General features: G+C 50.8%; 1 protein-coding gene and 1 long non-coding RNA gene across 3 annotated transcripts in view; one reads left to right on the top strand and one right to left on the bottom strand.

The window, feature by feature from the left end:
- Nucleotides 1-10,302, top strand: part of TRPV4 (transient receptor potential cation channel subfamily V member 4) — a 50,669-nt gene extending 40,367 nt beyond the window's left edge. For both annotated transcript variants that reach the window (XM_019039273.4, XM_063694303.1), the window contains 6 exons: nucleotides 586-751; nucleotides 972-1,038; nucleotides 4,688-5,004; nucleotides 6,566-6,693; nucleotides 8,960-9,081; nucleotides 9,618-10,302. In XM_019039273.4, the coding sequence (XP_018894818.3) occupies nucleotides 586-751; nucleotides 972-1,038; nucleotides 4,688-5,004; nucleotides 6,566-6,693; nucleotides 8,960-9,081; nucleotides 9,618-9,775 (958 nt within the window). In that variant the 3' untranslated portion in view covers nucleotides 9,776-10,302. The remainder of the gene's footprint in view (nucleotides 1-585; nucleotides 752-971; nucleotides 1,039-4,687; nucleotides 5,005-6,565; nucleotides 6,694-8,959; nucleotides 9,082-9,617) is intronic.
- Nucleotides 2,866-4,887, bottom strand: LOC129526025 (uncharacterized). Its single transcript, XR_008670604.2, has 2 exons — nucleotides 4,768-4,887; nucleotides 2,866-3,814 (listed from the first exon to the last, which is right to left on the bottom strand). It is a non-coding gene; the product is annotated as an uncharacterized lncRNA (long non-coding RNA).
- Nucleotides 10,303-19,728: the final 9,426 nt, after the last annotated feature.

Genomic DNA, 19,728 nt, shown 5'->3' with positions numbered 1-19,728 from the left:
CCTGGGCAGCTCTAACCCAAAGTCGGGACAAAGCCACAAACAATAGGGTCTTCTGGCTAACGAAAAATTCTGATTGCTAGGGAGTTATCATATACAACATGGATAGAAATAATTTTAACCTCTTATGCTGGTGAATGATTGCTAATGTCTGCCTGAAGTGCCATGTTAAGAATTTTGCACCTGTGTCTGTGTTTAGTGGGAAAGAGTTGGGATTGATTAATGATGTCTGCCTGGGACAGAGAATGAGAGAGTTACTGAGTGTGTGTTACCTCTTTCACATTTCCCTTAGAGTTGGAGAATGATGAAATTCACTTAGCCACAAAATCTCCACTGAACACCACTAAATCTTTCTTTAGCAATTCCAAGGGGCATCACTTCAGGATCCTGTGGGACCTCAGGATTAATTGCAAGCTAATTGAATGTTCTTGTTAACAGAATGCTAATCCACTTTGTTTCTTTTCTGGGGGTCTAGAAGGCATTGGGAAGTCCTGATACCCTGAAGGGCTTGGAGGCGTGTCTTCCCCTCCAGAGCCTCATTGTCCCCTCTCCCCTCTGGCCTCTCTTGTGGTCTCTGCTGCACTGCAGCTTCATCTATTCTGTCCTGGTGATCGTCTCAGCAGCCCTCTACCTGGCAGGGATCGAGGCCTACCTGGCCGTGATGGTCTTTGCCCTGGTCCTGGGCTGGATGAATGCCCTTTACTTCACCCGTGGGCTGAAGCTGACGGGGACCTATAGCATCATGATCCAGAAGGTACGGGCTGGGAGGACCCTCTGGACTCGTGTGTTCCTGGAGGGAGTCACACACACCACATGCACACTTATGCGCCTGCAGACCTGAGGATGCTGGGTACCGTGGGGGCAGGAGGCATGGTCTGGACACTGGGGTGGGACCAGGGTGGAGATGGAGGAATGGGGAAAGTGAGAAACCATGTGTTTCCTCTTTGCCTCCATAATCCCACTGGGGTCTTTAGATTCTCTTCAAGGACCTTTTCCGATTCCTGCTCGTCTACTTGCTCTTCATGATCGGCTACGCTTCAGGTGAGCTCTGGGTGCTCAGGTGGTCCTGGCAGGGGTGGTGCAAGGACGGGAACAGTAGCCATGATGTATAGGGGACAATAGCAGCTTTGCTGAGTTCTTTTTTTTTTTTTTTTTTTTTTTTGAGGTGGAGTTTTGCTCCTGTTGCCCAGGCTGGAGTGCAATGGCGCAATCTCAGCTCACTGCAACCTCCACCTCCCAGGTTCAAGTAATTCTCCTGCCTCAGCCTCCCACGTAGTTGGGATTACGGGCTCCTGCCACCACGCCCCACTATTTTTTAATTTTTTTTTTTTTGTATTTTTAGTAGAGATGGGGTTTCACCATGTTGGCCAGGCTGGTCTTGAACTCCTGACCTCAGGTGATCCACCCTCCTTGGCCTCCCAAAATGGTGGGATTACAGGTGTGAGCCAATGCGCCTGGCCACTGAGTTCTTATTTGTGTGCCAGGCACCAGACTAAGTACGTTTCCATCCTTGCCTCCCAACAAGCCTGTAAGCTAAGTGCCTTTATTATCCCCTATTATAGAAAAGGAAACTGAGGCTTAGGAGGGTTAAATAACTAGCACAAGTTCAAAAGCCAGTGAATGGAGGCCGGGCGCAGTGGCTCACACCTGTAATCCCGGCACTTCGGGAGGCTGAGGCGGGTGGATCACTTGAGGTCAGGAGTTTGAGACCAGCCTGGCCAACATGGCAAAACCCCGTCTCTACCAAAAAATACAAAAATTAGACAGGCATGGTGGCGCGCAACTATAGACCCAGCTACTCCGGAGGCTGAGGCACAAGAATCGCTTGAACCCAGGGGGTGGAGGTTGCAGTAAGCCAAGATGGCACCACTGCACTCCAGCCTGGGCAACACAGCGAGACTCTGTCTCAAAAAAAAAAAAAAAAAAAAAGCTGGTGAATGGCAAAACTGGAGTATCAGCTATTGCTACAAAGGAAGCCACCTAAAGTGGGGCTTAAAATAGCACCCACTTATTATTATTATTATTTTTTTTGTGGCAACGTCTCACTCTGTCACCAAGGCTGGAGGGCAGTGGTGCTCTTGGCTCACTGCAATCTCTGCCTCCCGGGTTCAAGCGATTCTCTTGCCTCAGCCTCTCGAATAGCTGGGATTACAGGCGTGTGCCACCACGCATGGCTAAGTTTTATATTTTTGATAGAGATGGGGTTTCACTATGTTGGCCAGGCTGGTCTCGAACTCCTGACCCCAAGTGATCCACCCACCTTGGCCTCCCAAAGTGCTGGGATTACAGGCGTGAGCCACTGTACCAGGCCAACTTATTATTGCTTATGGGTCAATGGGTCAGCTGGGTGGCCGTGCTGCCCTGGGCCAGGTTTGGCTGATCCCTACAGGCTCTTGTGCCTGTGGTCAGCTGGCAGGCTGGCTGCTGGCTGACTGGTCTAGCTAGTATGGACTTGGTTAGAGAGGGTTTGCTATCTATCTTCCACGTGGTCACTCATCTCTGGCCAGCTAACTTGGGCTTGTTCACGTGGTGGCCTTAGGGTTCCAAGAACATGAGCAGAAGTGTTCAAGGACACCTCCTGGCATGGCATCACTGCTGCCTTACTCTGTTGGCCAAAGCAAGTCACAAGGCCAGCCTCGATTCAAGGGATGGGGAAATAGACGGCACTTCTTTTTTTCCATTTTTTTTTTTTTTTGGTGGAGGCAGGGTCTTGCTATGTTGCCCAGGCTGGTCTTGAACTCCTGGGCTCAAGCAGTCCTCCTGCCTCAGCCTCCCAAAGTGCAGGATTATAGGCGCGAGCCACTGCACCTGGCCTCGACTCCACTTCTTAGTGGGAGAAGCTGTAAAGCCACATTGAAGGAGGATGGATACATGGAAGGATAAAATTTAATAATTAAACTAGCAGCCCAGGTATTTTCTTAAAGCCCAACATCAGCTCCCTTTGATATACCTTCTTTGTGATGTCACTAAGAAGCATTCTGGGACCTCAGTGGCATGGGTCATGGGAGAAGGACCAGGGACCAGGGCTGGAGAAACTGACCAAGTCCTTGGGCTGATCCCCGAGGGGTGGGTAATCTGACATCAATGCCCAGCATCCAAAGGGGAATGGCCAACTCAGGTTAGACCTGGACACATTCACATCTGAGCAGGTTCATCTGGGGACGAGGCTGGCACAGGAATCTGACAAGGGTGATATTTTAACCCACGATAGTGGCCAAGTCTCCATGTAGATTATTGGTGGGAAGTGGAATTGTAGTTTTCACTGGGGAGATAGCGACACGGTACAGCTTTCCCTTCCCAGGGATCACACTGGAAAAACTAGACAGTGTCAAGAGTTCAACAACAGTTTGGGATTCAGGTCAGGGATCTAGCCCTACTGCAGTCCTAGTTACTGAAACTAAGGAGAAACAAGGGTTAGAGTAGCAGCTTAGCAGTCAGCTTGGTTGCAGGTCTTCTTATAGGATGCACTAGATCTCAATTCTGAGGCTGACATGACATAAACAGGACACACACGCTTCTGTTCCCACACTTTGGTGTCCATAGCAGACATCACTAATGGATCACAGAACAGTTTTTCTGGTGAGTCCAGACAAGGTCTCAGAATCCTTCTCAACACAGTGTTTCACCAGGTACTATACAACTGAAGAACATTAGCATATGAGTTGAAATCTGCATACTCTAATCCCTGGTTGCAGGCAATATGACATTCTGTGCCCCACTGACTGATGGGACTGAGTCTTCTTCATGCTCCCCTCCCTGGCTGGTTTAGGGACAGGTTGTTGCTGCCAAACTGTTGAGAAGGAATCTGAAGCTCCACCTGGGCTTAGTAGGAAAGGAGAACCATGATGAGTTTGAGATGTCTAGAGCAGGAGAGGGCCCTTAGAGAACATGGCTTCGGGGACAGTCAGGACTGATGCCTGGTTTCAGCGCCCACTTTTCCTCTCTGGGTTAGGGTGGAGTGGGAAACTGTCAGAGAGAGAGTCTACCCCTGCGAATAGGGGCACTCCAGAGCCCCCAAGACCTCTAAGAATGGTAGGCCGCATTAGGATTTCCCAACACTATTGACATTTGAGACCAGATCATTCTTCGTGGCGGGGACCATCCTGTGCATTCATTGTAGGGTGTCAGGCAGCACCCCTGGCCTCCACCCACCTGATGCCAGTAGCACCCCCACCCCCAGTTGTAACAACCAAATATGTCTTTAGACGTTGTCAAATGTCCCCTGGTGGGAAAAACTGAGACCCTCCCTGGACTAGATCCTGAAAACCTTCCCTCCCGGTAGCAGGGAACCACCAGGTTGTGTAAGGAGGGGTGAACTGTCCCAGGTTGGAAACAGAGCAGGTCAAAACTCCCACGCTTATCAGTAGTGGGACTGAGCCTGTGAGTAGCCACTGCACTCCAGCCTGGGCAACATAGCAAGACCCCATCTCAGAAAGAAAGAGAGAGAGAGAGAGAGACAACCTCTTCTTTATCAGCAAGAGTTTATGGAAAGGCTTCAAAGGTTTTGGGATCAGGAGGACCTGGGTCTGGTGTGGCTTGGCTGATGTGTAGGGTGACATGGGTCAGCGTGTGGGCCAGCATGCTCCGCTCACTAGGCCTCAGCTTTCTCCTCCAGCAAATGAGAATGACACCCTCCACCTCTCTGTGGGTGTCCTCACACTCAGTGAGTGCCACCCCTATCCTCCCACAGCCCTGGTCTCCCTCCTGAACCCGTGTGCCAACATGAAGGTGTGCAATGAGGACCAGACCAACTGCACAGTGCCCACTTACCCCTCGTGCCGCGACAGCGGGACCTTCAGCACCTTCCTCCTGGACCTGTTTAAGCTGACCATCGGCATGGGCGACCTGGAGATGCTGAGCAGCACCAAGTACCCCGTGGTCTTCATCATCCTGCTGGTGACCTACATCATCCTCACCTTTGTGCTGCTCCTCAACATGCTCATTGCCCTCATGGGCGAGACAGTGGGCCAGGTCTCCAAGGAGAGCAAGCACATCTGGAAGCTGCAGGTGAGGCCCCAGGGCCCCCAGCCCCACTCTACCAGCCACCCTCATCCTTCCAAGGAGACTCACCCGACTGGCTTCCTCGGCCTTCCACTCTGAGCAAGCCATGTCTTCTCATTCTCCCTCCACTTCTCTGTCTGTAAAATGGGCATCAGAGGCTGCTGCTGACTTCCCAGAGCTGCCTAGTGAATTTTGAGGTGGCTTCTTGCCTGGCTGCCAGCAGTGGGCTCAGATTCTCCTTGTGGTCCAGCTCACAGGACACAGTCGGCTCCACCTAGCATGACTGAGTGACTTCTGCCGGCTCAGAAAGTGCTCCGTGGGCATCAGCGTTTCAGCAGGGGTCCCACGCTGAGCCCAGGGGCAGCTTTTGTGCTCTAGCACTCCAGCACAGGGATGTCAGCATTCTCATGGGGGTCTTTTTCTAGCAACTGTGAGCATGCTTCCTAGAGGAGAAACCAATGGGGACAGGGGCCGCCTTGGCCCTGGGGAGCTGCAGAAAGTTTTTACTTACCAAAAGCTTTCTATGCAATCCTGGAAAGAACAGGCCCTGGGATCACAGCCCTCCCAGGCCAGGTGCAGCCTACAAACCTGGTGTCCTAATAAACAGTGCTGCCCCATGGCCCAGGAATACAGCACCCGTGTTTACCTTGACTGTGCATTTCAGGAAAATGGTGCAGTGAGAAAAAAGGGCCCAAGGTTGTCCTCCCAGGACTGGGTCTGAGGGAAACAGCTCCGGCCTGCTCTTAACCTTTATCTATATTGCTTACTTCATTGGGCCTCAGTTTCCCAACTGGGCATTACTCACAGGATGCAAACTGGGCATCCTGTGGGCTAGAGTGCAATGGTGCGATCTTGGCTCACTGCAACTTCTGCCTCCCAGGCTCAAGTGATTCTCTGGCCTCAGCCTCCCGAGTAGCTGGGGCTAACGTGTGCACCACCTCACCCGGCTAATTTTTGTATTTTTTGTAAAGATGGGGTTTCACCATGTTGCCCAGGCTGGTCTTGAACTTCTGAGTTCAAGCTATTCACCTGCCTTGGCCTCCTAAAGTGCTGAGATTGCAGGTGTGAGTCACTGCACCCAGCATCAGACCATTATATCAAAAAAAAAAAACAACAAAAAACTGCAAAATTTAAAAATTAAGAGATTCCCTATGAAAATCCAGATTTCTGGCTTTTCTTGAAAAGTTGGAAGCCCCAGGCAGTGCAGGGTCCGGATTCCTGCCTGGCAGCCCTGAGGTGGGGTGAGTGGCAGCTGCCCCCTTACACGTGGGCATTTGCTCCCTGTTCACCCCAATCTCCACCCCTCCCTCACTGAGTGGCAACTGCTGTGTAAGTGTGATAGGGCTTGGGCTGCAGCCTTTCTGCACCTGATCCTGTTTCACCCATTTGTTTTCCTGCCTGCCACCTGTGGGTATTTGAGTTTATAAACCCTGTGTCTAGTGGGGAGTAGGAGTCTAAATGCCTAGTTCTGGGCCCACCCTGGCCCGTTGTCTCATTTCTGCCACCAGAGCGGCAGGCGCAGGCTGTGAGGCTCACCGATGTCCCTCCTGACCCTCCCTCCCCGCAGTGGGCCACCACCATCCTGGACATTGAGCGCTCCTTCCCCGTATTCCTGAGGAAGGCCTTCCGCTCTGGGGAGATGGTCACCGTGGGCAAGAGCTCGGACGGCACTCCTGACCGCAGGTGGTGCTTCAGGTGAGGCTGGGGCAGTGGGGCCAGGCGGGCAGGGTGGAACTGTCCCCACTGGCTCAGGGCCCCTGCTGCTCCAGCGTCGTCTACCCATTGCAATTTCTGGAGCCACTGAGGCCCCAAGAGGCCTGAGCAGAATTCATTTCCACCAGGCGATCTCAGGCAAGTCGGCCCACCTCTCTCAGCCTCAGTTTCTTCATCTGTGGAATGAGACAATGATCTCACGGGCTCCTAGGCTGGCGGTGCGGATTAGACAGGTCAGCACGTGAGAAGTGCTCAGCCAGTGCCCGACGCACATCGGGACACCACAGGTTCCCCTGTTCTTGCTCAGGGGGAAGCAGAGACTTGGATGGTGGGTTCATTTTAGAGCATCACCCTGTATCTACCAAACAGTGGGGTGAGCTCTAGTGCCTTCGGTGAAATGGGAAGCTGAGGAATGTGCAGTTTCCAGGGCTGGAGACCTCACCCAGCCCATCTGCAGAATGACTCCGTGTTCCAGAGGCACAGGGAGTGCCAGCTTCTTAGGGGAACCCCTTCATGAATTTTTTCTTTCCAGTTCATTCATTCATTGTAAAGTGGTTGTCAGCATAGGGCATAAGCAGAATGTTTGGAGTCAGACAAAGTCAGTTTCTTCATCTGTGAAATGGGAACAATAATAGAACCCACCGCCTAGGCCAGCCGATCAGTTCAATTCCATTTTTTGTTTGTTTTTAGAGGCAGGGTTGCTCAGGCTGGAGTGCAGTGGTGTGATCATAGCTGACTGCAGCCTCCAACTCCTGGTCTCAAGCGATCCTCCCACCTCAGCCTCCTCATGCCACCATGTCAGACCAATTTTTAATTTTTTTGTAGAGATGGGGTTCTTGCTATGTTGCCCAGGCTGGTCTCAAACTCCTGGTCTCAAGCGATCTTCCCACCTCAGCCTCCCAAAATGCTGGGATTACAGGCGTGAGCCACCACACCCAGCCTCTGTTCAGTTTGAATCCAAAGCTCAAATCTTGGCTGGGTGTGGTGGCTCATGCTTGTAATCCCAGCACTTTGGGAGGCCAAGGTGGGCGGATCACCTGAGGTCAGGAGTTTGAGACCACCCTGGGCCACATGGTGAAACCCTGTCTCCACTAAAAATACAAAAATTAGTCGGGAGTGGTGGCACGCACCTGTAATCCCAGCTACTCTGGAGGCTGAGGCAGGAGAATCCCTTGAACCTGGTAGGTGGAGGTTGCAGTGAGCCGAGATTGCACTACTGCACTCCAGTCTGGGGGACAGAGCAAGACTCTGCCTTAAAACAAACAAACAAAAATGAATAGATGGGATAAAAAATTAAAGATAATATGTTAAAAAAAGATAATATATAAAAAAATGAGTGGATAAACAAAATGTGGGCTATGTGTACAGTGAAATATTATCTGGGCCAGGCGTGGTAACTGTAATACCAACACTTTGGGAAGTGAGGCAAGAGGATTGCTTGAGCCCAGGAGTTCAAGACCAACATAGTGAAACCCCATCTCTACAAAACGTTTTTAAAAAATTAGCCAGGCGTGGTGGCATATCCCTGTAATCCCAGCTACATGGGGGGCCGAAGTGGGCAGATCACTTGAGCCTGGGAGGTCAAGGTTGCAGTGAGCTGTGATTGTGCCACTGCACCCTAGCCTGGGCAATGGAGTGAGACCCTGTCTCAAAAGAAGGATAAAAAAAAAATTTCTGCTTGGGGGAATGGAAGAATTTTAGAAATAGATAGCTGTGATGGTCACACAGTGTGGATGTGCTTAATGCCACTGAATTGTATACTCAAAAATGATTAAGATGGCAAATTTTTTTGTGTGTGTATATATACACACACACACACACAAGTCTTTTTTTTTTTTTTTTTGAGATGGAGTCTTGCTCTGTCCCCCAGGTTGGAGTGCAGTGGCGTGATCTCGGCTCACTGCAACCGCCTCCCAGCTTCTAGTGATTTTCCTGCCTCAGCCTCCCGGGTCACTGGGACTACAGGCGCCCGCCACCATGCCCCGCTAATTTTTTTTTTAAATTTTTTTTAATCTTTAGTAGAGGTGGGGGTTTCACCATGTTGGCCAGGCTGGTCTCGAACTTCTGACCTCAAATGACCCACCCACCTCGGCCTCCCAAAGTGCTGGGATTGCAGATATGAGCCATCACACCCAGCCTTGTTATGTATATGTTACCATAATAAAAAAATAGGAGGGTGTGCTGGGGATGGTGGCATGGGGAGCGTCTCTGAGGGGCTCCCCATGACCCTCTGCTTGGGTCCTGCCAGGGTGGATGAGGTGAACTGGTCTCACTGGAACCAGAACTTGGGCATCATCAACGAGGACCCGGGCAAGAATGAGACCTACCAGTATTATGGCTTCTCGCATACCGTGGGCCGCCTCCGCAGGGGTGAGTGGAGGGGCGGGTGCGGAGGGGAGCCCCAGTCCATTCTCATCACGAATTTGCTTTGAGCAGTCCTGCTTCTTTCCGGGACTCAGTGTCCATGTCTACAGAATGAGAGAGTGTGCCCCTGAGTTTCCTCTGCTGCTTGTGAATGCCTGGGGCACCACACCTACGTGGCTTCATCCTGGCCCTCCCTACTGTTGACATAAGCTGGCCTGGGGAGGGAGGACGAGCTCCTCAGCCATCCCTGTGTGGAGAAAACCTTCTTGTTTGTCCAGTAAGCCATGAGCATGCGAGACGCAGCTGGAGAGGACACAGGCACTCAGGGCATTCGGCTCCAGGCTTGAATCCTGGTTCCTCCATTCTCTCCTGGGGAGGCACCTTGACCTCTCTTGAGCCCCAGCTTCCACCTCTGTAAAATGAGCATAGTCACACCCCCCCTCAGAACACTGTGGAGTGCCCAGTACACAGTAGGCACTGACTATATGCACGCTCTCTCTCCACCAACCCCCACCCCTCCCTCTGATGTGCTCGCGGTGCAGATCGCTGGTCCTCGGTGGTACCCCGCGTGGTGGAACTGAACAAGAACTCGAACCCGGACGAGGTGGTGGTGCCTCTGGACAGCATGGGGAACCCCCGCTGCGATGGCCACCAGCAGGGTTACCCCCCCAAGTGGAGGACTGATGACGCCCCGCTCTAGGGACTGCAGCCCAACCCCAGCTTCTCTGCCCACTCATTTCTAGTCCAGCCGCATTTCAGCAGTGCCTTCTGGGGTGTCCCCCCACACCCTGCTTTGGCCCCAGAGGCGAGGGACCAGTGGAGGTGCCAGGGAGGCCCCAGGACCCTCTGGTCCCCAGGCTCTGCCTCCCCACCCTGGGGTGGGGGCTCCCGGCCACCTGTCTTGCTCCTATGGAGTCACATAAGCCAACGCCAGAGCCCCTCCACCTCAGGCCCCAGCCCCTGCCTCTCCATTATTTATTTGCTCTGCTCTCAGGAAGCGACATGACCCCTGCCCCAGCTGGAACCTGGCAGAGGCCTCAGGACCCCGTTCCAAGTGCACTGCCTGGCCAAGCCCCAGCCTCAGCCTGCGCCTGAGCTGCATGCGCCACCATTTTTGGCAGCGTGGCAGCTTTGCAAGGGGCTGGGGCCCTCGGCGTGGGGCCATGCCTTCTGTGTGTTCTGTAGTGTCTGGGATTTGCTGGTGCTCAATAAATGTTTATTCATTGACGGTGGAGATGGCAGGATGATGGCAGGGGTGGGAGGGATGGTAACAGGCATGAGACTACAGCGAGGGAGATGGGAGAGCTAGGAAATGCCTGGGGGGAGCCAGGGGCGGGGGTGAGAGTGAGGGCAGAAGTCCTGACCGGGAGGCATTTAGAGTGTTGGTGGTTGGGGGCTGGACTGGGTGGTTGTGATGGTGGTGGTGGTGGCTTGAGAGGTGGCTGAGGTTGGTGTGGCTGTGGGGAAGGTGGGGGTGGAGGGAGGAGAGGAGAGTGATGCTGGTGGGGGTAATAATGCTGGCCAGGGAGAGTCATATTGGCAGGGTGAGAGTGATGCTGGTGGGGGTGACAGTAGTGCTGGCTGGGGGATAATGATCCCCATGGAGACAGTACATTTGGGCAGGGGAGAGTAACGCTGGCCGGGTGTTGACAGTGCAGGTGCGGGGACTCTGGTGCTCATCAGGGGACAGTCATGCTGGGAGGGCTGTCCTGCTAGGCGGGAGGACGGTTGCCAGGCAGCACGGAGCAGGCGCGGCAGTGGGTGAGCCTGGAGTGTCAGCAGGGTGCTGGGTGTGCACGCGGGTCGCTGTGGTGAGGACCATGGTGGCAGGGGCGATTGGCAGTGCTTGTGGAGCTGGGATGGGTGGGGGTCATGGTGCTGCTGGCTGAGTGGGTTGGTGCCTCCTTGAGGACTGCCTGCCTGTGTCTGTCCACAGGGCCACATGCCACCTGGAGCTGTGAGCCATGAGCTGGAGGTGAGGCTGACCCTCTTCTCTTCTGTATTAGTCTGTTCTCATGCTGCTGATAAAGACATACCCGAGACTGGGTAATTTATAAAGAAAAAGAGGTTTAATGGATTCATAGTTCCATGTGGCTGGGGAGGCCTCACAATCATGGCGGAAAGTGAAAGGCACGTCTTACATGGCAGCAGGCAAGAGAGAAGAGAGCTTGTGCAGGGAAACTCCCCTTTATAAAACCACCAGCTCTTGTGACACTATCACGAGAACAGCACAGGAAAGACCTGCCCCCATGATTCAATTACCTCCTACCAGGTCCCTCCCATGACACGTGGGAATTGTGGGAGCTACACTTCAAGAGGAGATGTGGGTGGGGACGCAGCCAAACTATATCACCTTACCAGGGCAGCCATTCGCCTGGGGTCATACCCAACACCACTCAAGCTCTGAGGCAGCTCCAGACCTCCTGGCATGAGGAGGGACCCCACAAACACCCACCCTGCTGCCCACACCCCAGAGCCAAGGAAGCCACAGCCAGCTAGTTTCCCATGGCCTCCTAGCTCTGGGTCCAGCTTCCAGCTGGGATCTCGCGTCCTTCTGAAGCTTCAGTCAAGAAGAGCTTGGGTCTTGGAGGAGACCAAGGCCAAGGGCAGCTGCAGTGGAAAATATCATGGGGCTTGGGTTGAGCAGTCCTGAATTTGCATTGGCAATGGGTTATTTGGTTCAGGGAATGTTGGTTGAGTCACTTTACCTCTCTGGGCCTCTACCTCTTCATCTGTCAGAAGGGGAGAGTCAGTGGCAGGAGGGACATGAGTCTACCAATCTCCATGAGCAGGAGGGAGGACTCAGATTACCACCAAGGCTGGCCAGGGGGCTCCAAACCCCCACCTCCTTCTACGTTGCCCTCCAGGAGCAGATTGTACCCCTCGTGGTCCAGGAGTAGCCCAGTTATTCCCAGGGCTCCATGCTTTTTTATCTATTCCTACACCCAGACGGGGGTCCTCAGCCAGTGCTCTCAACAGGCGTCCCCAGAGCCATTCTGATTAGACAGGTTGTGTCAAAGGCTGCACCTGAGCCAGTCTTCAGGTCCGGGTGACAGGGTGCTTCCTAGTGAACCTCCCCAGAACCACAGGGAACCCCAGCTAAGAGTGGCAGGTCAGCTCTCTGGAGGCTGCAAACATCTTTCCCTCAGGTCAGGCTCTGGGAAGGAGCAGCCACGTGATTGAGCCCCTGGGTCTCAACTTCGAGAAGGGCAGAAGGTCGGGGCAGAGAGAGAAACACTCTTTTCCTTTTCCTCTACTCTGATTGAAGTGAAAACACTCTTAAGTTGTTGCTGTTGGGTTCTTCCTCTGGGTTGGTCAGAAGACAAGATGGCCACCTGGATCTTCCCTTGAAGCTGGTTGTTTGGGACAAGGAGGGGGCCTATTTTGCCTTGGGTGCCCTTGAAACGAGCAGGGATAGTGAGGGGGGATGTTGGCATGTGGGGGAATGTCCTAGAAAGCTCTGGAATTGGGCCAGGTGCGGTGGCTCACGCCTGTAATCCCAGCATTTTGGGAGGCCAAGGCAGGCAGATCACCTGAAGTCAGAAGTTCGAGACCAGCCTGGCTAATACGGTGAAACCCCATCTCTACTAAAAATATAAAAATTAGCCAGGCATGGTGGTTGCGCACCTGTAATTCCAGCTACTTGGGAGGCTGAGGCAGGAGAATTGCTTGAACGTGGGAGGTGGAGGTTGCATTGAGCCAAGATCTCACCATTGCACTCCAGCCTGGGTGACAAGAGCAAAACCCTGTCTCAAAAAAAAAAAAAAAAAAAAAAAAAAGCTCTGGATTTGGATTCAAGAGAACTGATTTGAGTCTTGCCTCAGGAATTCTTCCGGGTATTTGTGGGTAGATTAGAAATGCTCTGAGCCTCAGTCTCCTTATCTGTAAAATGGGCACATGCTTTTCGATGATCAAGTGATTCCTGGGACCCATTAAATTCCCCCAGGCAGGCTGGGCACGGTGGCTTATGCCTGTAATCCCAGCACTTTGGGAGTCCGAAGTGGGCAGATCAGTTGAGGTCAGGAGTTCCAGACCAGCCCGGCCAACATGGTGAAACCCTGTCTCTACTAAAAATATGAAAATTAGCTGGGCATGGTGGGGCACCCCTGTAATTCTAGCTACTCAGAGGCTGAGGTGAGAGAATTGCTTGAGCCCCATCAGGGGTGGTTGAGGGGGCAGCAGCAGAGGTTGCAGAGAGCTGAGATCGCGCCACTGCACTCCAGCCTGGGCAATAAGCGAGACTCTGTCTCCAAAAAAAAAAATATTCCCCCAGGCAGCAGTTGAATCATAAATAATCAATACCCAAATCAGTGAGGAAGAAGAGAGAATTATGGTTGTAGTATTCATATAGTTACGTGATTTGGGCAGCAAGTAACAGAAAACCTACACTGGCTGGAAAAAAAAAGGATATTCATTGTGTCAGCAGGATATCCCAAGTTAGGGAGGATATTAAGGCTGGTAAATTCAGGGTCTCTGTGATTCATTAAGGACCCAGTTCTGTCCCTCATGTACTCCTTCAGCATTTAAGTATGGATTCCAACCACGCGTCAGGCACTCTGCGAGGCAACGACCGCCTGGTGTGCTGGCTTTTTTGTCACACCAGCTTTCCTCAAGGACACAAGATGGCGCCCTTGATCCAGACATCACATCCAGATTCAGTCTCATTCAGCAGAAGGGAAGACAGCTCTTCCTGTCTCTTTTTCCCTGAAGTGTCCTAGCTGGCCTCTCCTCTTGTATTATTGACCAGAATTGTGTCATGTGTCCCACGCTTCAACCAATCAGCAGGCAGGAAACAGCAATTGGCCTAAAGAAGCAGATGGCGATATGGAGGAAGGAAGTGAGTCCAGCCAGGTCTGGGTTCTATGAGAAAGAGGATGTGCGAATTGATATTGCCTAGGCAACCAGTAGCATCTACTACAGTCCTTTTTGCAGATGTCCACCCTCCACCCCAACATTGTCATCCAGAATGGCTGTGGCTCATTCTGGGTCTGTGAAGAGGTCACTTCTCTAGGGGCGGATGGGATGGGCCTGCCAACAAAATCAAAACACCCTCCCAACTCAAAGAGACTCAGTAACTTCTAAGGTGAGTGTTTAATTCACTTATTTTCATTATTTTATTTTATGAGACAGGGTCTCACTCTGTCGCCCAGACTGGAGTGCAGTGGCATGATCTTGGCTCACTGCAACCTCCGCCTCCCAGGCTTAAGCAATTCTCTTGCCTCAGCCTCCTGAGTAGCTGAGATTATAGGCGCATGCCACTATCTCCTGGCTAATTATTTTTATTTTTTTATAATGAAATAATTTTGGCTATGAATTTTCCTATGAGTACACTTTTAGCCATGTAGTAAGTTTTTCCAACTGTGATTTTTCTAAATATTCAATGATTTGGATATTGACTATGACTAAATAGCTGTGTGGGGGAACTTAAATATCTGCAAGTCATTGGGATTTTGTTTGTTGCAGTAAAATCTTAAAGATGACCTTTCCCAGTGTTCTCAAAGTGTGGGACATGCACTGGTGGTATGCCAGAATATTCTCAGGTGATACAGTGGACATAGGATCACACTTAAAAAACCCATATTCTCTTTTCAGTTCTCTGTATTCCCTGACTGTATCAAGGTCTCAGTTTAGTGCTTCTGTGTTTGAATGCCTTCCCAACATTCACTAATCTTTGTTTTCAAATAGAGAAAAGCCTTAGGCTCAGAACCTCTGGAAGGACATGGTATCTAGGAAGAACTTAAAAACATTTTAATTTCGTGGCTGGGCATGGTGGCTCATGCCTGTGATCCTAGCGCTTTGGGAGGCCAAGGCAGGTGGATCACCTTAGGTCAGGAGTTCAAGACCATCCTGGCCAACATGGTGAAACCCCATCTCTACTAAAACTACCAAAAAAAAAAAATCAACTGGGTGTGGTGGTGTGCACCTGTAATCCCAGGTACTCGAGAGGCTGAGGCAGGAGAATCACTTGAACCTGAGAGGTGGAGGTTGCAGTGAGCCAAGATCGCGCCACTTCACTCCAGCCTGGGTGACAGAGTGAGACTGTGTCTCAAAAATAAATAAATAAATAAAATAAAAAACATTTTAATTTCATTTTATTTTTAGAGTAATAAAACCTTCTCTTTATGGCAAATGATACAGTTTTCTAGATAAAGTAGTGGTCTCAAGTGTAGTTTACAAGAAAGTCATTTAATAATAAAAATATAGCTTATAAAAAAAGAATACTTAGATGATTTAAGGAACTATATTAAATGAATAAACGTTCATGGGGAAAATTATGACTATGTTATAGAAATGATTGATATTTGGGAATCATTAATTTATCCCAATCCTATATCCACGCTTGATCCCTTTTTACCACCAAGCCTACACCTCTCTGTTTGCATACCTCCTGTGACAGGAGGTTCATCGTCTCTGAAGACTGTAAAAAAGCAGCCTCCTTAGTTTAGAAGCCCTTCTCCGTTCTCCTGCCCTGTGTGCCCTTTGCAGTCTAACTTTGTGATGTCCTCCCACCGAGGGCAAAGCATAATTTCCCATACCCGGGCTTGAGCATGTGACTTGTCTTGACCAATGGGATGTTAGCAGACATGCCAGGGCCAGCCCTCAGGAAGAGGATAAGAGACACCCAGGTCACCCCAGGCAACCTAGCTGAGATCAGAGGAACCCGGCAGCTGCATGAGAAATTAATGTTTTTGGATACCACAGGTTTTTTATGATTGTGTGTGTGTGTGTGTGTGTGTGTGTGTGTGTGTGTGTGTGTTTTAACTGCAGGCAGCAATAGCTAATGGTTACAGATACTAGAAGAGAGAGTAAATAGAACCCAGGCAGGCCAAAAAAACTAAATGTCTACTATATTCCGTATTATAGATGAGGAAACAGGTTCAAAGAGATGAAGACTCTTGCCCAGGGCACCTGGATGCTAAGCGGTGGAGTTGGGACCTGAACCCAGGCATTCTGTCTTCAGAACCCATGCTGGAGAGAAAGCACTCTGGCCCCTGGGCAGTGAGAGGTAACGAGGCCAGACCACTTCTGCAGTGAAGGCCCAGGCTCTTGCCTGTCACTTTCACGGAGCTCCCAAGCCTGTCAGCATTCACTGAGAGCGCCATACCCCTAACTTTATTCCAACAAGGACTGCTTATTGTGTGCATGTATGTGTATTTAATAATGATAAGGCACTTGTATGTCATATTTGACAGGAGGGCTTTTTTCTTCCCAAGTTTAAAGCACTACTGGGAAAGAATTAGTGCTACTGGAGGCAAAAACAAAGGGACCGCATCAGAAAAGACAGTCTCTGAAACTCTGGGATCTTAATTGAACAATTACCTCTTATGCCTATGAATGGCTCATTATTACATGCCCTGTTATTATTAGCTGTTATTATTGTTTTAGATGAATGCTGGGAATTTTGTTTTAATCAAAAGCCATATTCAGCCACACCGTTCATCTCCCTGCAAAATGCATGCTTCTGACATTTCCGAATGTGATAATGTCGTAGTCGGCAGTCAGTCCCCGCACCTCGCCCAGATAACGGTGTACCCGGATCATTTCAGTTTTCTGGATGGAGTGGTTAAATACTCCAGGCCTCTGTTCATGCTGTTATTAATTTTTGGCTCCCTGGTGAAAGCATTTATATAAGAATCTAGCATCTCCTATCTTTTATTTTTAGGAATCCAGTGTAACTGAGGACAACGAAGTGATCTTTGTTCATCCCAAGCTTTTGAGATAGAAATAAGAGGGAGGGCAGTGATGGAGCCAGAGGTCAGGATGGGAGAGGAACTGAGTGGTCAGACCCAAGCCCCAGGATTGAGGGGTGGAAGGCTGGCTCAGGAGAGGCCAGGCTGGGAGTCTTGTGTTCTTAGAGGGAATCAGAGAAAGGGGGAAGCAATATGGATAAGGCACCTGCCATGTGTTAGACGCCGTGCTCAGTGTTTGGGATTCATAATCTCAGGAACCATGTGTGGGAGCTCATGAACCAGTGTTTGTACCATCCTAGAAATCATGCCCCCTCTTCCTTACAACACCTGAGCCAATCACCATGACTCTCCTTCCCTTACTAGGTATCGGTGTGGGAATAGCCACGTGACCCAGTTTTGCCCCATGAGACAAGCGGGGAGGTCTGCTGGGGGAGGGGGAATTCTGGGAAAAGTTTCTGGGAAAGTAAGAGAAATCTAGGAAAAGACTATCCTCTCTGTTGCTGGTCACTATTGCATCTGGATGTGATGCCCGGAACTGCAGCAGCCACTTTGTGCCCCTGAGGGGCCTTGACAGAACACAAAGATGAAAAGGACATTGGTCCCTGATGACACCATTGAGCTGCTGCTTTAACCAACTGTGAGGCCACCCTGCCTTAAGGCTTCTTATGATTATTCCAGAGAATAAATGTTCTTTCTCATTTAAACCAGTTGAGTCAGGGGGATTTTCTGATATTTGGCCCAAATCATGCCGATACAAGTACAAATTTGTATCCCCATTTTACAGATGAAGAAAGTGAGACCCAATCAAGTAAATGCCCATGACTAAGGACACATAGCCTGGATGTGGTGGAGTTGAACCTTTCTAGGGGGTGGCAGGATTTTTTTTTTTTTTTATATACTTAGTGTTTTTGGCCTTTCCAAAGCAGGCCCACATTCTATTTCTCCATAGCAGCAGGCTGTAATGGCTGCTAACAGGTAAGGGCAGGAGAGGTTGGGGTTTGGAGCAGGGACTCAAACCCAGGTCCGCAGATCTCAGCTTAGGGTCTTCTTAGCACCTCAAGGTTCTTAGTGACATTACAGAGTCCCCGTTCTGTTGGCACCGCTTAGTTTTGGGGGTACACCCCCTGGATCCCACAGATCTGCCCTTGGCTAGCACAGGGTAAGGCTGCTGAGGTCCTGGAGATTGGTCACCAGGGGCCGCTGTTGTCACACTCAGGGGCCTCCTCAGAGGGGTTCAGAAGGAAGCTTGGAACCTGGGGATGTGATCAGGAAGACTCCCTGTGAGCACCCTGTTGGGTGTGCCCTGAGGCTTTGAGACAGGAAATATCCCAACCCCACCCTCGTACCCTCACCCCAAGAAGGAGAGAAGGTGGCCTCGACTGCCTCTGGAGAGTTCAGGACCAAGTTGCTGTGTGCCTTCAGGCAAGTTGCCTCCCCTCTCTGAACCTCAGTTTCCTCTCTTTCAAAATAAGAGTACTCATCCCTACTTCTCAAATGTGGCTTCTTCCTCTTCCCTGAGGGCCTTCCCCTTCTTTTGTGCCTAATTCAATATGATGGACAGGACCAGTTAGGGCGTACTAGAAATGAGACCCAGCCACCCAGGTCAGGGTTGGGTTCCAGTCCTTGCTCAGCCACAAACTCATTATGAGTCCTTGCAGTGTAATTGGGGAAACTGAGGTCCAGAGAGGAGAAAGGACTTACCCAGTTTCCCCAATTGCAATACAAGAGGCAGGACTCAGCATTTCCTGAAGTCCTGTTTGTTCCATGGGGTGTAAATAGGTGGAAACAAAAACTTAGGTGGACAAAAAAGTTAGGGAAATGCTGGGTTAAAGCTAAAAGGGGGCTGGGCGTGGTGGCTCATGCCTGTAATCCCAGCACTTTGGGAGGCCTTCAAGGCAGGCGGATCACTTGAGGTCAGGAGTTTGAGACCAGCCTGGTCAACATGGCAAAACCCCATCTCTACTAAAAATACAAAAATTAGCCAGGTGTAGTGGCGCATGCCTGTAATCCCAGCTAATCAGGAGGCTGAGGCAGGAGAACCACTTGAACCTGGAAGGCAGAGGTTACAGTGAGCCGAGACTGTGCCACTGCAAAGAAGTTAAAAGGGAATCTTGCCTGCAGGATCTGTTAGCATCTTTAATATGTTAATGCGATTTGTGTATCTCCAAGAGCCGGGATAGGCATCTGTTTCTCGAACTCTTTTGACTGGGAAACCCACTTTCCAAGGTGGCTTGGAAGTCAGCTGCACTAGGCAAGGATGGGAATACTCCACCTTTGTTGTATGTCTTTTACCTAATGGCTCTGTGCTACCCAGGGGATTTGACCACCTATCTCCTAAGTTAAACCTCACATGGTACATACATTAAAATATTAGCCTCATTTTATTTCATTTTATGAGACGAGGTCTCGTTCTGTTGCCCAGGCTGTAGTGCAGTGGTGCGATCATGGCTCACTGCAGCCTTGACCTCCTGGGCTCAAGTGATCCTCCCACCTCAGCCTTCTGAGTAGCTGGGACTACAGGCACACACTACACCCAGCTAATCTTAAAATTGTTTGTACAGATAGGGGTCTCATGATACTGCCCAAGCTGGTCTTGAACTCCTGGGCTCAAGTGATCCTCCAGCCTTTGCTTCCCAAAGTGCTGGGGTTACAGGTATGAGCCACAGCTCCCCATTGGAGCCTCATTTTACAGTTGGGAAATAGATGACTCAGGAGTGATCACTTGCCTGAGGTCACACACACCTGCACACAGCCTCGGGATGGAAGGAGTTCCGACCCTCAGACAACTACATCCCACAGCACTCAGAGGGGTCCTCTTACAGGACGAATCTGCCCTATCATCCTGACCACACATCACCTGATGCCACCTCACTCCTCCAGGTGCCACCACTTCCTTCAACAGATCTGGAAATTGAGGCTCAGAGAGGCACACAAGTCACCCAGGGTCACACGTGGAGTCAGT

The sequence above is a fragment of the Gorilla gorilla genome, chromosome 10, assembly GCF_029281585.2.
Source record: "Gorilla gorilla gorilla isolate KB3781 chromosome 10, NHGRI_mGorGor1-v2.1_pri, whole genome shotgun sequence".
In the NCBI taxonomy this organism is placed as follows: domain Eukaryota; kingdom Metazoa; phylum Chordata; class Mammalia; order Primates; family Hominidae; genus Gorilla; species Gorilla gorilla.
Note: the sequence above shows the minus strand (reverse complement) of the source record. Positions and strands in the feature narration are given on the sequence as shown.